This window comes from Beauveria bassiana, assembly GCF_000280675.1.
Source record: "Beauveria bassiana ARSEF 2860 unplaced genomic scaffold BBA_S00045, whole genome shotgun sequence".
In the NCBI taxonomy this organism is placed as follows: domain Eukaryota; kingdom Fungi; phylum Ascomycota; class Sordariomycetes; order Hypocreales; family Cordycipitaceae; genus Beauveria; species Beauveria bassiana.
The window spans coordinates 77,397-90,721 of NW_007930880.1; the positions used below are offsets into that span (position 1 = coordinate 77,397).

The 13,325-nt window shown below is 47.8% G+C and overlaps 4 protein-coding genes across 4 annotated transcripts; 1 reads left to right on the top strand and 3 right to left on the bottom strand.

Moving 5' to 3' along the window:
* Window positions 1-5,774: 5,774 nt before the first annotated feature.
* Window positions 5,775-7,027, bottom strand: BBA_09099 (peroxisomal membrane protein pex16; the record flags this gene model as incomplete). The annotated part of the gene is made up of 2 exons (XM_008604196.1): window positions 5,775-6,802; window positions 6,862-7,027. 2 exons carry the CDS (start codon window positions 7,025-7,027, stop codon window positions 5,775-5,777), a joined length of 1,194 nt encoding a protein of 397 aa, XP_008602418.1.
* A 1,833-nt stretch (window positions 7,028-8,860) lies between these two features.
* Window positions 8,861-10,458, bottom strand: BBA_09100 (uncharacterized protein; the record flags this gene model as incomplete). Its single annotated transcript, XM_008604197.1, has 3 exons — window positions 8,861-9,103; window positions 9,156-9,292; window positions 10,407-10,458. 3 exons carry the CDS (start codon window positions 10,456-10,458, stop codon window positions 8,861-8,863), a joined length of 432 nt encoding a protein of 143 aa, XP_008602419.1.
* Window positions 10,459-10,497: 39 nt separating this feature from the next.
* BBA_09101 (uncharacterized protein) lies at window positions 10,498-12,077 on the top strand (the record flags this gene model as incomplete). Its single annotated transcript, XM_008604198.1, has 2 exons — window positions 10,498-10,664; window positions 10,721-12,077. 2 exons carry the CDS (start codon window positions 10,498-10,500, stop codon window positions 12,075-12,077), a joined length of 1,524 nt encoding a protein of 507 aa, XP_008602420.1.
* Window positions 12,078-12,750: 673 nt separating this feature from the next.
* Window positions 12,751-13,247, bottom strand: BBA_09102 (uncharacterized protein; the record flags this gene model as incomplete). Its single annotated transcript, XM_008604199.1, has 2 exons — window positions 12,751-12,933; window positions 13,161-13,247. 2 exons carry the CDS (start codon window positions 13,245-13,247, stop codon window positions 12,751-12,753), a joined length of 270 nt encoding a protein of 89 aa, XP_008602421.1.
* Window positions 13,248-13,325: the final 78 nt, after the last annotated feature.

The window sequence follows — 13,325 nt, forward strand, 5'->3', positions numbered from 1 at the left end:
GGCGCTGCTGTCAACTGTCACCCAATTGAAGTCTTGAGACTAATCTGGCAACGCAGCAGAACAGCTGCGAGCCAACCGAGTAGACAAGATGCCAAGACTGGACAAACCATGTATGCATGAGTTTTTTTCTCTGCTTCCCAAAGTATGAGTGTGCATCGCACGACACTTGCACATTTTCGGATGAGGAGATGGCAGCGACGGACCACTTGAAACACTGTCAACCAAGGCACTCCATCTGCCACAAACCAACCCCCACGAGGCTGAGCTTGCTAATCGTGATTCGTGACAGACTCAGGTCGACACCTGAAACGAAACGGCACACGAGCAAGACTGCGAGTCGTTCTATTTATATCACAGCCCGGTATAGCCCGGGTTTATTGTGTGATAACGGCCGAAAGGCTGAGAAAGGCGTTGTTATATTCGCTTGAGGGTCTTTGACGATATGGTTTTTTACGATATGGTTATCTAGCGAGATGCCAAAAATAAAAAAAAAAGAAAGAGATGGGCTTACATGTTAATCATATGGCCCAGGGCGCCGTTAAGAAACGGTCTTGCCATACCCCGTACTGGGTGACTAGTTAAATAGTCAGTAGTCGAGTACCACGACAATACCCTGGGCTGCACTTTGCTGTCAAGTATCAATTTATCAACCCATGCTTGATGCATAATAAGCTCAGGGTCTCATACTTTGCACTTTTTATTTCCACCAACCGCCCCATTCTCGAGGCAATTAATAACAGCAGATGAGGGACAGCCACAGCCACAGCCACCAAATGTGGTCTTTCTTTGATCCCCTGTTAAGCCAAATCCAGTTACTCCGTACTGGTACGGCAACCCACTGGACAGAGCCCACACGTCGGACTTATAGTGACCGGTGCTACCAGTAAAAGTTTAGTTAGCCAGCCATGTTGCCAGGCAATCGTGTTGGCCATTATGTATCACTGGGAACATGCACTGTACTCCGTAGTTGATAGCGCTGGGCTCGAGTCAAGTCTTGTTAGACAGGAAACACTGGACAATTCTACCAAATACAATTATGCAAGGCATATATATTCACCAATCTATTTACAGCCATTTGCCAACCGAGGGCTTAAGACACGCCCCTGCTCGCCATCCTTCATTTTAACCTTGCATCCTTAGCTTCACTCCATCCCTCCATCCCGATTCAAGACGTCCAGTGTTTCGAGACAGACGATGTAGTGAATAGAGTGGCAAAATACGGATACAACTCCCAGATATCCGAAAAACCTTTCACTTGCCTGACCGTCATCGCCAAATCGAGGCAGAGATGACCGTTTGATGACCCGCTCTCCCCATTACCCATCCATGCAAGCTTTCGGACCAGACCTGTGATTGCTACCACGCCGTGCTCTTCGAATTTGATCCCAATGCCCTGGTCCCTGTCTTGTATGTCATCACCGTCTTCACTTTTTTGACAAGAACCTCTCTGTCTCGCACAAAATTTCCTGATCGCAACCCTGTACCCTCAAGAAGTGCATCTGGTCTATTTCTGGCTTGCTAACCCCCGTCCCCCCGGAAAAAAGGCAACAGAAAAATAAAAGAAAAGTCGGGGGTGCTACTCCACGCTAATAATACCTGCCAGTCGTGCCGCCAACGATTATCATCTAAGATATGTGAGCCTACCAGCAAAACTCATCCAGCCTTTCAAGTCCAACCCCTCTGGTTCTGTGATAAAATCTGGTCAACAGATCGTTTTACCAGATAAGAATTAGCGTCTCTGTCGGGTCGAACAATGAAGAGACATAGCACTGAGACAGAGGCGGCTCTCGCCCTCTGGGTGCCATTTGGGTATCACTCTTTGCAGTTTGTTGCGCCTCGAGCGTTTTGGCATTGCACCTTTATTAATATTGTTAACCTGCGTGGGCAGCTGCGACTTCAGGACGACAAGCGTATTCATTGGCAGGAAAGCCTGGCCTAACTTGTAACACACGAGTCTTGTCCGCGCCTGTGGCTTTTCGACAGTCGTATAATGGCGATGAAAATTTATACACCAACTTCGAACACCTGCATTTTACTGAATGGCCGTTGTATAAGCATGCTGAGGCACTGACACCTGCTTCGCTCTGCAGCGTTCAACGGCGTCGCTTCCAATCACAATTACAGGCCATTCAATTCCTTACCTACACCCACAGCCTTGAAGATCATTCAGAGCAAATGATCAATAAGCCCAATACAGTGCTGCAGAGTACAACAACAGACTACAACACGTCAAGAACAGGGGCAGAAACAGGCAACCAACCGGCTTCAGTCCCTGGTCATGTGGAGGAGTTCTGCCAGGGCTCCGGTCATGTCCCTGCACAAACATGACAGACCCCAGCACCTGTTCCCCCATTGCAGGGCTTCGAGGGCTTTGGCATTGTGCGACAGGAAAGGGTGGCAATCCTGGGGGAATAGTCACAACTTGCAGCTCGACGGTTGATACGCTTCCCACTCCTTCTCGGGCCGTAAGATCAGACAGAGAGCAGGCTAAATTGACTCAGAACCAGCCGGAATCCGTGACTTTACATACGAAGTAAGACCTACTTGTCTATCATCGCCTTGTAGATTCACGAGTCGGCAGAAGCAGCAAAAAAAAAAAAACACTGGGTCATCCACAGCGCATACTGCACCCATCTTGCGCATTTCTCCCCATGCAGCTGTACTCACCTCCAAGAAGCACATCGTCAGTTCCCAGACCAGAGACCGTATTCATTTGATGATGACACTCGCCGACCGCTTTATTCCCAGCACGGGAATCCACTGCGGCTTTGTCTCCATGGAACGTTTCCTCGTCTGCTCCGTGGTCCTCTTTCGATGAGCCCGCCTAATTTTGTCATGTTGTGGCCCACCTTGCAGCACCCCCCGTTACCGCTCCCGAATGACCTTGTCAATAGCACCCATCTTTGAGGCTTTCGTGGACTGGGGACATCAATCACATTGGGCCCAGCCCAGAAAAAACACGTAGTATCTTTTGGGCAGAGCACATGGGCCAGCAAATGGGACGGCGCGTGGCCACATGGGTGGTGGATTTGAATGAGGGATGGTCGCTCAGCACGTTGTCGCCGAATGTCCGAAACAATTTCCGTCTGTTATTCTTGTTGAAAGAGCAATAAAGTATATTAAAGGCGCACTGCGACCATCTCGAAATCATAATGGGTTGGTCGGCGAGCGCAGATTTGAGTTGGCCCTGCGCCCTACCTACCTACCGCCGTGCAAGCTCCCTTACTGGGCGCAAATAAGTAATGGCTGTTGAGCGCGGCCGACTACTTGGCTGCCATCTCCACCGAAGCATCACTGTCTATGGCTGATGGTAAACAATGCGAAAGTACACCATAGTTTGGTTTGGTTTGATAACGGTCACACAGTTGGCGCAAACGAGGCTGCAGCACACATCGCGAACACGGACCCGCCCAGGCCTGGAAATCAAGGTCCCTACTCAGATACTTGTCGATGACTTAGCGGTGTCGTTAAAGACCGTTATCCAGCGGTCGGAATCTTTTCACAGCCGCCGCCGCCAGCAACGAAAAGTAAATGTCATATATCTATAGCATTATTTATTTCTTAAAGCCCTTGATCTCTATAAAGATCTAGCAGTGGTTTCCTGGCTATGTAGGCGCTTGATAAATGTGACTGTCGACTTGCCCTGCATACAATCTCCACGCCGGCATTTTTCAGCTGGGCAGGGGTTATTGGCATGCAGATGCACACTGCTCATTGTGCTTTATACTGCAACGCAAATACGCAATGGCAATGCTACGTCGAGTCCTGAGCGCGTTTCTCTACTCCATGCCTACCGCCCAAGCGTGGCAGGCAATGCAATACGATATTTAGCTTGGTATACTGGCTTCATTGGCCTGTACTCTTGCCCCCCCTAGCTATTATGACCCGATCATAGGCTTCCTATGGCGGCACTCATTGACAAGCTGTTATTGAAAGCTCAGAATATCTCCCATGAGCTTGGTGTCTCGTATTCGTGCTTTTTAGCCGATGTCTACCTTTACAGTGGAATTGTACTCCTGGGCCGACTGCAGGATGGCCGACTGCATCCTGCATGCTTGATCCCCCGTTCAACCCTCAGGACACTCGTACATACCCTCATGCTGGCGTGCTCTTGTTACACTTTTCGAGCGCCCTGTACTTGTCATGACTCGGTACACTTGCTTCAAGATGGCGGCGGCGCACATCTGATGACCTGAAGATGCTGGGCTTGACCAGAGAGTGTTCCATCTCCCACCAGTTCCTCGATGGACCACGCAACGGCAAAGTATTAATTCTTCTTGTGAATTCCTTCCCTCAGCTTCCTCGAGGTATTTATTCTAATAGGGTTGAGTTCAACAATGTAGACGATTTAAACTGATCTGAAGTCCTTGCAGCTCATCACTTCTATACCAATGCTTCCCGCATGCGGTATGGTTGTACCAAGCAATACCATTCATTGCCTCTTCGTTGGCTATATAATAGATGAACAAGTTACGGACGGACTATACAACTAATGATTTGTTTGGCCTGTCCAATTGCATGTGGCTGGTGTTTGCGTGCTGCCCGTTCGCCTCATGATCCCTTGCCCTTTAGTCATCATTGCGTGATTGTTTGTACACGGTAGTAAACACAAGAACGCCTCCTTGCTAGCTCGAATCTCAAAACTGTCTCTATGAAATAGCCATTACTCTATCATCGTTAGCCAAGATGATATTGGGCCTACCCTAGAGCAGATGAAATCGAGGGTTATACTCCGACAGGCGATTACTGAAAGTGGTCAAGGGGACGTAAGTTAGCAGTAGTATTCTTGTATTGATAGAGCCCAGCGCGAGCCTGATGTCCAGAGGGACATGGAGAGCACGTATTCATGAATTAGGTTGCAGGTTGTTACTTCAACAGGGTCAGCATGAGGTATAGTCAAGCTTCTCCGAACTTCTATTATTGCTGAGTTGGTACATTTTACACATACTAAAGTAATATATATATGCCATGATAGTTATGCATATTGAGAATCGGTCCTTCAGCTAGACTATATGTAGCTTTGTGTGTTTCCAGCACGGGGTGTAGGCTCTGTGAGGGCGATTGACTGTTGGGAGGACGCATGCAAGAAACGGCGACCACGACGTCGCTGTGGCCTGTCTGAGCTTATTTGCTAGTTTTGCTCGCCAGAATCCTCTGAGGCTGACCAGTAGATGACAAAATTACGCACAATAATTGTCAAGCTCAATCCGAGGCAGCCAAGTATACATGTGGCACGGCCAGAATTGTAATCCTCGACCCGCTCACTGATGAGGACGGCATCGCCCGTTTTGCACGAGAGACTTGACCTTGATCTCAGCATATACGCCAATCAGTGACTATGTGGACTGTATTTCTACTTGAGCACCGTCCTGACACCAGCCAAGGCTCGGGTACTATTGACAGCCAAAGCATGCACGGCAATGAGAGCGTCTGGAGGGGTCGTCCGCCTACTATATATTATGAGCTTTATGTTGCCTACAGAATGCTAAGCCTATGAGAAACAAATGGCGTAAGAAAAAGGAAAGAATTCTAAATGTAAAAGTCTCCACACCCGTCCTTTTCCTTGCGCAATGTCGCCTGTGTAGTAATCAGTGGTCCTTGTGTCTGTACAGCTCCGTGCTGCGTTCATTATGCATCGACGGAAACTCTGCCCTCGTCCAAAGTATTTGTCCTGAAATCTTCCCTCTTAGGAATCGTGGAATATATGCTCTCAAGTCTCGCATCTCCGTTGGAACCGAGGATGATGGGCTGCGGGCTCGTGTCGTCGCTACAGCTCAAGCGCTCGTGCTAAAGTAGTAATTCTCCCAAAGATACTCGTAGTCCTCCAAGATGCCCCCTATGAAACTGGGCATACGCCTTGAAACACCCATCACCATACCTTTGGTCACGTTCTCGTAGAAAGCACCGCGCATACTCCACCACAGCATCGACCAGCCGCGCTTGTTCCACTCGTCGCGCTCCAGCGGCGTTGTGCGCAGGCTGGTGCCGTTGCTCGTGTCGCGCAGCTGTCGCGCAGCGTATTCCACTGCGAGACCAATCATCCACGGCGTCCATGAGCGCTTATTCTTGGTGAGCATCAGCGCGACAACGTAGGCGAGCGGCGCGAGGATGTGTAGGACTTCGGCGGCGTGGCCGATGCCGCGCAGCTGGTTGAGAAGCTTTGTCGCGGGCCGAATGTCATCGGCGGTGAGCACCCGCGAGAGGAGATATGAGCTGATATCGCCAGATTCTGGCAGAGACGGCAGGCTCATGCCTGTTCGAGGCATGGTCCATTCGCGCCCGACGGGTGCATTCGTCATTTGCTGTGTGTCCTGCGACGCCATCAAGTTGCCGTTGATACTGCCGCCATCCTCTAGCGCGAATTCGCTCTCGCTTCCTAGCGCTAGATCCTGCGGCTTGTTCTGTTCCTCGTCGATTTCGTCCGGGATGGGTTCGCGCTCCGGTAGCGGTGGCGTGACGATTTGGCGCGTGCGGGTGATGCGAAGTAACAGCAGCCGGCAGAAGGCTTTGATGCCCTCGAGCAACAGCACGACGCGCCACCGAGACTTTTCACCGCCGCGACGCTTGGCCGACATTTCCCACAGGAGCTCGGTGTAGATGACCATTTGTAGGAGCATGGCCACGCGCCGGTAAAGGGCGCTCTTTTCAGCCCAGAATCGCGTGTACCGGGCATGTGCAGTGCGGACCGGGGGAACAGGCAGTTTTGACACGGCTTTCCCGAGGATATTGTCGTGGTATAGGCTCAGGAGCTGCACGCCAGAATGGATCGATTCGGAGGCAATCTCGGCATCGCGGAATCGGCCTGGGCGCAAACTGTCAGAGGTGGGTGCATAAATGCGAACTGCAGGCAGAGGGACAAACCAGGTATGATATATGTTAAACTACGTAGAGCGCTTTCGATTTGCGAAACTTGGCTGGCGTTTTTGGTGATGAATTCTTCGTAGGACGAGAGCCACTGCGGTGGCATAGCGAGGATCTGGCCAACCGCTGACGCTGGACGCTTGGGCAGCGTCGACTGCGCCGGCATTGTGAGCAGACAGTCACGATGTCGCTTTGCTAGTTTGATGGCAGGCAGAGTATTGTATCCGACGCGCTGTTGTGTCCCAGGAGCTGCGACAGATCATGGTATGGTGACTCGGCAATGCCATCCAGAGGGGCTATTGAGTGAGTTAACGCAGCTAGAGCCGTGTAGCGCGCGCCATCGGTAGCAGCTTGTTGCCGAGGCACATGTGGCCCAGTCAGCGTCAAATGTGGTGTCGACCCACCCATTTTATCATTAAATCGACATCTGATTAGCGTGTTATAAAGAAAATAAATAATACTTTATAATACCGATTCTTAATAACTAACTCAATTTCAGATAGAATTATATTATTATATATTATATTAAAATAATCTTTAGTATATTATTATAGATACTCTCTATCTAGCAGAAAGTTTATATCATGTTAAGCGTAATGCATCCAGCTTCTTGATCTATCTCTATATATTAGTAAGGCTAAAGTCTTCTAAAGGTTATATGCCTTATATTTCGATAGTACTAGCCTTTACGGTTGGCTGAAGGAAGTAGCCTTGAGCATGCGAGCAAATCTAAAACCGTAAAAACTGCATCAAATACAGTAATGGGATCGAACCCCTTACCTGTGATCCAGCGACCAGTGCGAAATCCGTGCCACAAGTTCAAAAATGCTTGAGAAAAGTTGCCAATTACAAGCACCAGTAGAGCCGTCCTATCAACGGTGTCGTCATCTTCTTTCGAAATCGCAGAAAACTGTTTTGACTTATAGATCGTGTATGCTTCATTAATTTCTTAACTAGTCTAGCTCAATTACATCCGTGGTAAACTCACACATATTTGCATTCTTTATGCTCGTTGTAGTAAAGTCAATAATATACACACCCTTTTTCTAATTTTCTGACTTAGCTTTCAAATCCGAACCCAACCCTACCAGGCTTTAGATGATCTCCATCCCCATGATGATCCTCGACCAATACACCGAGCATGATCTTCGTATCCAGAACATCTTTCGGCATTGGGACCGCTCCCAATGAGCAACTAACAACAAGAACATCCAGGGAAGAATTTCTTGTTGTCGCAAGTATAGTCGAGAAGCTGAAATCATGACCAACGCCGTTGGAGAAGAGAGCCACGAAACCTGCAACAATACTGGCGAGGCTTAAACAGAGAGCACAGGTTGTGGGCGTTGCATGCGTAAATGTTGATTTGACGGTCAAAAGTAACGTCTGTTTTGTAATATCCACTCTCATTCGTCCTTGCATCTAAGTCAGTTCTTCATGTTCAGAAGGCTTCGAATAAAACATACTATAATTGCGTGCTACTGAATAGGCTCAAAGTAATGTTCCTTGATAGCTCTTCTGCCAGCCTACCACTCGTTCGCAATGCATATACGCATTTTCTGCATACCACGGAAAGACACAAAGAAATTCTGAAGGTCCGATGCAATGGCCTCACGAAACATTTCTGTAGACGCCTGAAGCTGTCCCAGTTCCAACTTCGCGACATGCTAGACTACGTCTAGTCTCTTTAAAGAGCACAGGGATCGAAGCATCAAACAAGGCGGCCCAATCTCTCTGAAGCTTGAATATAGAAAAAGCAAAAAGGGTTACAGCAATCTCTAACCATGTATATTCGCAGTAGCGCTGCCTCGGAATTCCATCTACAGGCTATATAGGCTTGCTGCGTCGTCTCGTACCTTGGCGAGTACCGGAAATTCACTATAAAGTAGCCACATTAATTCACTATACTGAAACCTAATCAGGTTATTTTGAGGTTAAAGTAAAAGACTTTGACTTGATAAAACAGAAGTCAATAGTGATCTAGGCGTAAACATAGAAAGCTCTAGAAAGAAGAAATCCTATAGTCGCCCGTGAAGGATCCGTCGAATTTAACACTAATATCGAGGTGGACCCAAAACTCGTTTTCATTCTTAAGGTAGAGATTGATATTGCCCTTGGCGAGAAAAAAGTCAACATTTATTACGACTCTGTCTTTTAGGTCTCCATGAATAGGGCCAATGCTGATTCCTAGGACGCTGACAGTGAGACCAGTCTCCCATTTGTCCGTGTCGACATAACCGCTAATCTAGCCGCAGTTTAGTGTAGGACTCCATAGGTTCGTTTTAATTAAATCATACTCTGATGGGACCAAAGGCCCAGTCAATCTCGCGGCGGCCACGTCCGTCGGTAGGAGGCTGATCACGAGCAAGATCGACCTGCTTGGCCACCCAGACGTTGTCACTCGACCATGGGGCGGAGAGATGCACAAGAGCACCTATTTGCAGGTACTGTCAGCTAACTATGATCAGAGTCAAGGTCAAATATAAGACAAGACTTGCCAGCTTTCTCATTAGCGCTCTCCATTACGCAAGAAAAAGATGATAAAAGGGAAAGAGTTGATATAGGTTCTTAAATATAGTACCGTAGTTTGAAGGGTTAGGGTTAGCATAGAGAAGACCCAAACCTTTTTATAGGTATCTTACACTAGGACTCGTTAAGGATGCGGAACTATACCTAAGGCTTTTAGCCGATCTTAACCTGTCTAGATAAACGGTATCTAGTACGTCTACTCTACTATCTACTAGGAACGGGATTAGAATGTAGGTTGAACTTAAAACCTTAGGTATATAGTAGCCTACTATACTATCAGAACCTGTAGCTATCTAGCGGACGCTAAAAGTTTAGGAGCCGTTGGGCATCTGCTATTTTAACGTTACGCAAACGGATTTTCAATTATATTTTCATATATATTAATATAACCTACCTCCGATCAAAATAAGGCTTATTACCTTAGTATATACTATAACTAAAAACGTATAATTTATTCATTAATAATTAACTAAATACCATCTACTATAATACTTAATAGTTCTATTACTACTATACCAATTAACATTACTATAAAACTCTATTATATCTCTATACTATTATTATTATAGTTTACTAAGGTTATATATAAATATATAGCTAAAGAAAGATAAAAATATAATAAAAACTATTAAAGAAAAACTTCTTTTTTTAATTATTTATAAATATATTATTTAATAATATTATGATAATTAATATTTATAAAGGTTATTTTTTAATTAAAATAATAATAATTATTAATATAACTATTATTAAAGTTTAATAAAATTATTATAATATTATATTAAAAAACTAATAAATTTAAGTTAAATTAAGTTAATAAGTTATACGTCTTTATAAAGTTAAGTTATATATATAGATAAAGTTAATAGCTAGTAAGGCAAGGCAACGGCCGGCAAGGTAAGGCAAAGCAGCCATATGCACATATCCATCACATCTATATCTACCACACACCACAGCCCTTCAGCCTGAGTGGATTTCGTGATTCTGGCGGGTAGTACTCAGCCAAAGCTAAATGGAACCGCTGCCACGCTCTACCGCAGGCCTAACGCCGACGATGCCTCCTTCGCGCATGCTGAGCTCCGTGATGGCGACAAGAAAATAGGTCTGGCAATGGGAGATTCAGCGCAACTGAGTGCGGCCTCGGCACCAAAAAGATATGCCTTGCCGACAGACTGGGATCAGCACAAAGAGACGATTCGCCGGCTATACCTGGATGAGAACGAGCCTCTGAAGGAAGTCATGGCTATTATGGGCCGAGACTATGGACATTTCGGCAGGTATGTTCTGGAACAATCTTCCTCCTTATTTTGGCCGGTCTTTAATAGTCGCCCAGCATCAAGCAGTATAAAAACAAACTTCGAGAGTGGGGTTTCGACACAAAGTACAAGAGACAGCAGCCCTCTCAGAAGAGAAAATACAAGCGTCCCAGTCGTCAATCTGTGGATGCCATCCGCGCCGTCGACTATCTTTCCAACGCTCCCAGTGTTGAAGATGACGACGACCGGGCTTGCCAAGCTGCTTTTGCACAGGGCACCAGTACCCTGAGCGCTACGCGCCAGGTTTCGACAGACTTTAACGAGGGCCGGCAGGCGTCTCACCGTCACAGAACCTACCGTGCCTCATCTTGCGCTGTTGGAATACAAGTCGGTCGGTCAGCCACGCCGCCAATGTCACTTCCGGAACGCATCTTTTCGTTGGCGCAGCAACACATTGAGACATCTTTCACCTACGAAGTTTGGAAGGTGGTTGATGGTAACGTCCAGACGATCACGGCACGTACCAAAGAAGAGTTGGAATTGCCTGAGAGTGATTTCGATCTGGTACGCTCCGCCGTCCTGTTATTCGAGCAGGGGTCGACAGTCGACGGCTGCCATGTCCTGTCCAAAGCATTCGCTCTGGTCAGACCCATACTCAAGAATGGAAATGTTCGTGCCCTCAACTTCTTCTGGAGCTCCCTGGTATTCCTCGTTCAATCTAACCGCACAGATATCCTTGTCCATCTTATCAGCTATATCTATGAAATGGCCACCATTCTGCTCCAGCGTGGGCATCCCGTTGCACAAATGTTCAAGCTTCTTACACAGATTGATGTACTAGAGCTAGAACATGTTGTGCACAACGCGTGGCAGATGACGACGGATGCTTTTCAAAAGCAACTGCCGAACCTTCATCCGGAGTACGTGCGCCACCAGTGCGACCTCATCTTCCGCATATACGGCAAGAGGGACGCCCTTACCGCGGAGCGGCGCCTCTGCCAGCTTCTCAAGAACTGCGAGGATACGGCGCAGACGCTAGAAATCAGTCACCTGACAGTCCTGAATGCCCTCGGTTACAACTTCATGAATTCCAAAGACTGGGTGAAAGCCGTCAACATCGGCCAGAAACTTGAAGAGCGTGCTCAACTTGCGCAGGATATTGATCTGCTTGTATACCAAATTGGAGGCATGGAGATCCAGGCGCGGGCCTTTAATGAGCTGAAATTGACCATGCCAGCCGTGAAATGCCTGAAGCAAGCGACCCGATTGATTGCGGATGAATGGGGCAAGACGGATCCGTGGCGCATAGAGCTCATGGCTCTTCAGCAGCTTTACCTTCGAGAGGGCGGCGAAATCAAGGAAGCAGCTGACTTGCAAGCAGAGATAAGCAGAATTACTGAAAGAATCGACGCAGATTGGGATGCGCAGAACTAAACCATTGTATCCGGGTTGACTTGATGATGAAAAATAGTTGTGTGCTAATGAAATTGTAATTTTATAAATTTCACTATCCCCGTACTCTCTAGACGCTTGGGCTGTTGCAGCCGTAGCATGTAGATACTGGAGCATCCGTGGTGAAGGCTGCAGGGCTATTAGCCGGCACCTAGGTACTGGCGGCACAACCAGTAGCATCGCGAAAGGTATCAACGCTTTGGAGCCACGAAAATGTGGCCCAAAGTTCCCTCCGTTTCCTAAAATTCATTTGGTGACGTCGTATTGCCGAGTTAGGCGAAGTTCTGGCCGGTAAAAAAAGCACCTGTAAAAAATGTGGACGAAACGGAAGTTCTGTCAGGGTACTGTGGGTAAATACTGCCACTGTATCCGTAGCTACACCGTGCTTGGCTCCACGTATCAAGCGCTTACACCCACTGTAGCACCTACTGGCTCGGCACAAGGGCCATGCTGTCGCGAAATCTGACATGCAAGATTCATGCAGGGAACTTTCCACAGCGTCATGACAAGCAGGCAGGTGTAGCCAGTCCGATCGCACATCCACCAGGTACCACACCCATTTATGCAGGTGCACAACAAATCACTTGAAAAGGAGAGAAGGAACGGGAACTTTCTAAAAGAGACCCTATGTGGGGAACCATTTGGTCAAAGTTGACTAAGAGGTCGGGCTGCTCAGGCCGGGGTTGCGAACCAGATAAATTGTTTGCCTTGCATGTTCGGCGAGCATGTATGTAGGGAACTTTGGAGCACCGTCATAATGGCAGGAGAAGTTGGGGGCGTCGGGCTGAGTAATGGTGGTGGCGGTGGTGAATTCCAGGCGAACCTGCTGCGCTGTAGTCTGTTGACAACAGGAGCGGCAGCAGCGGCAGCGAAATCGGCGCAGCCAACAAGATGTTGCTGTACAAAGTTCCCCGCTATGTATGGTTTTGCCTTTAAGACAACCGAATGGGAGCCTCTGCAAAGTCCCTGCCTGCATATCGGGCGCACGGGATTTGCAGGGACGTGGCCTTGTGAGTCAGATAGGTAGCGATCAACTCTTGGAGAGCCACGAAAGCAATGACGAACCAATCCTACGCGGTCAAAGTTCCTAACGGCGACCGCGTAGGCGCGGTGCCAAAATTCTTCAACCTGGTGCGTGGTGCGACTTTCCATGGCGTTGGGATTAGGACATGCTCGTTAGAAGTATCGACCGGATACCATCCTGTGCTCTATTTAATGGACTTTCTGCGG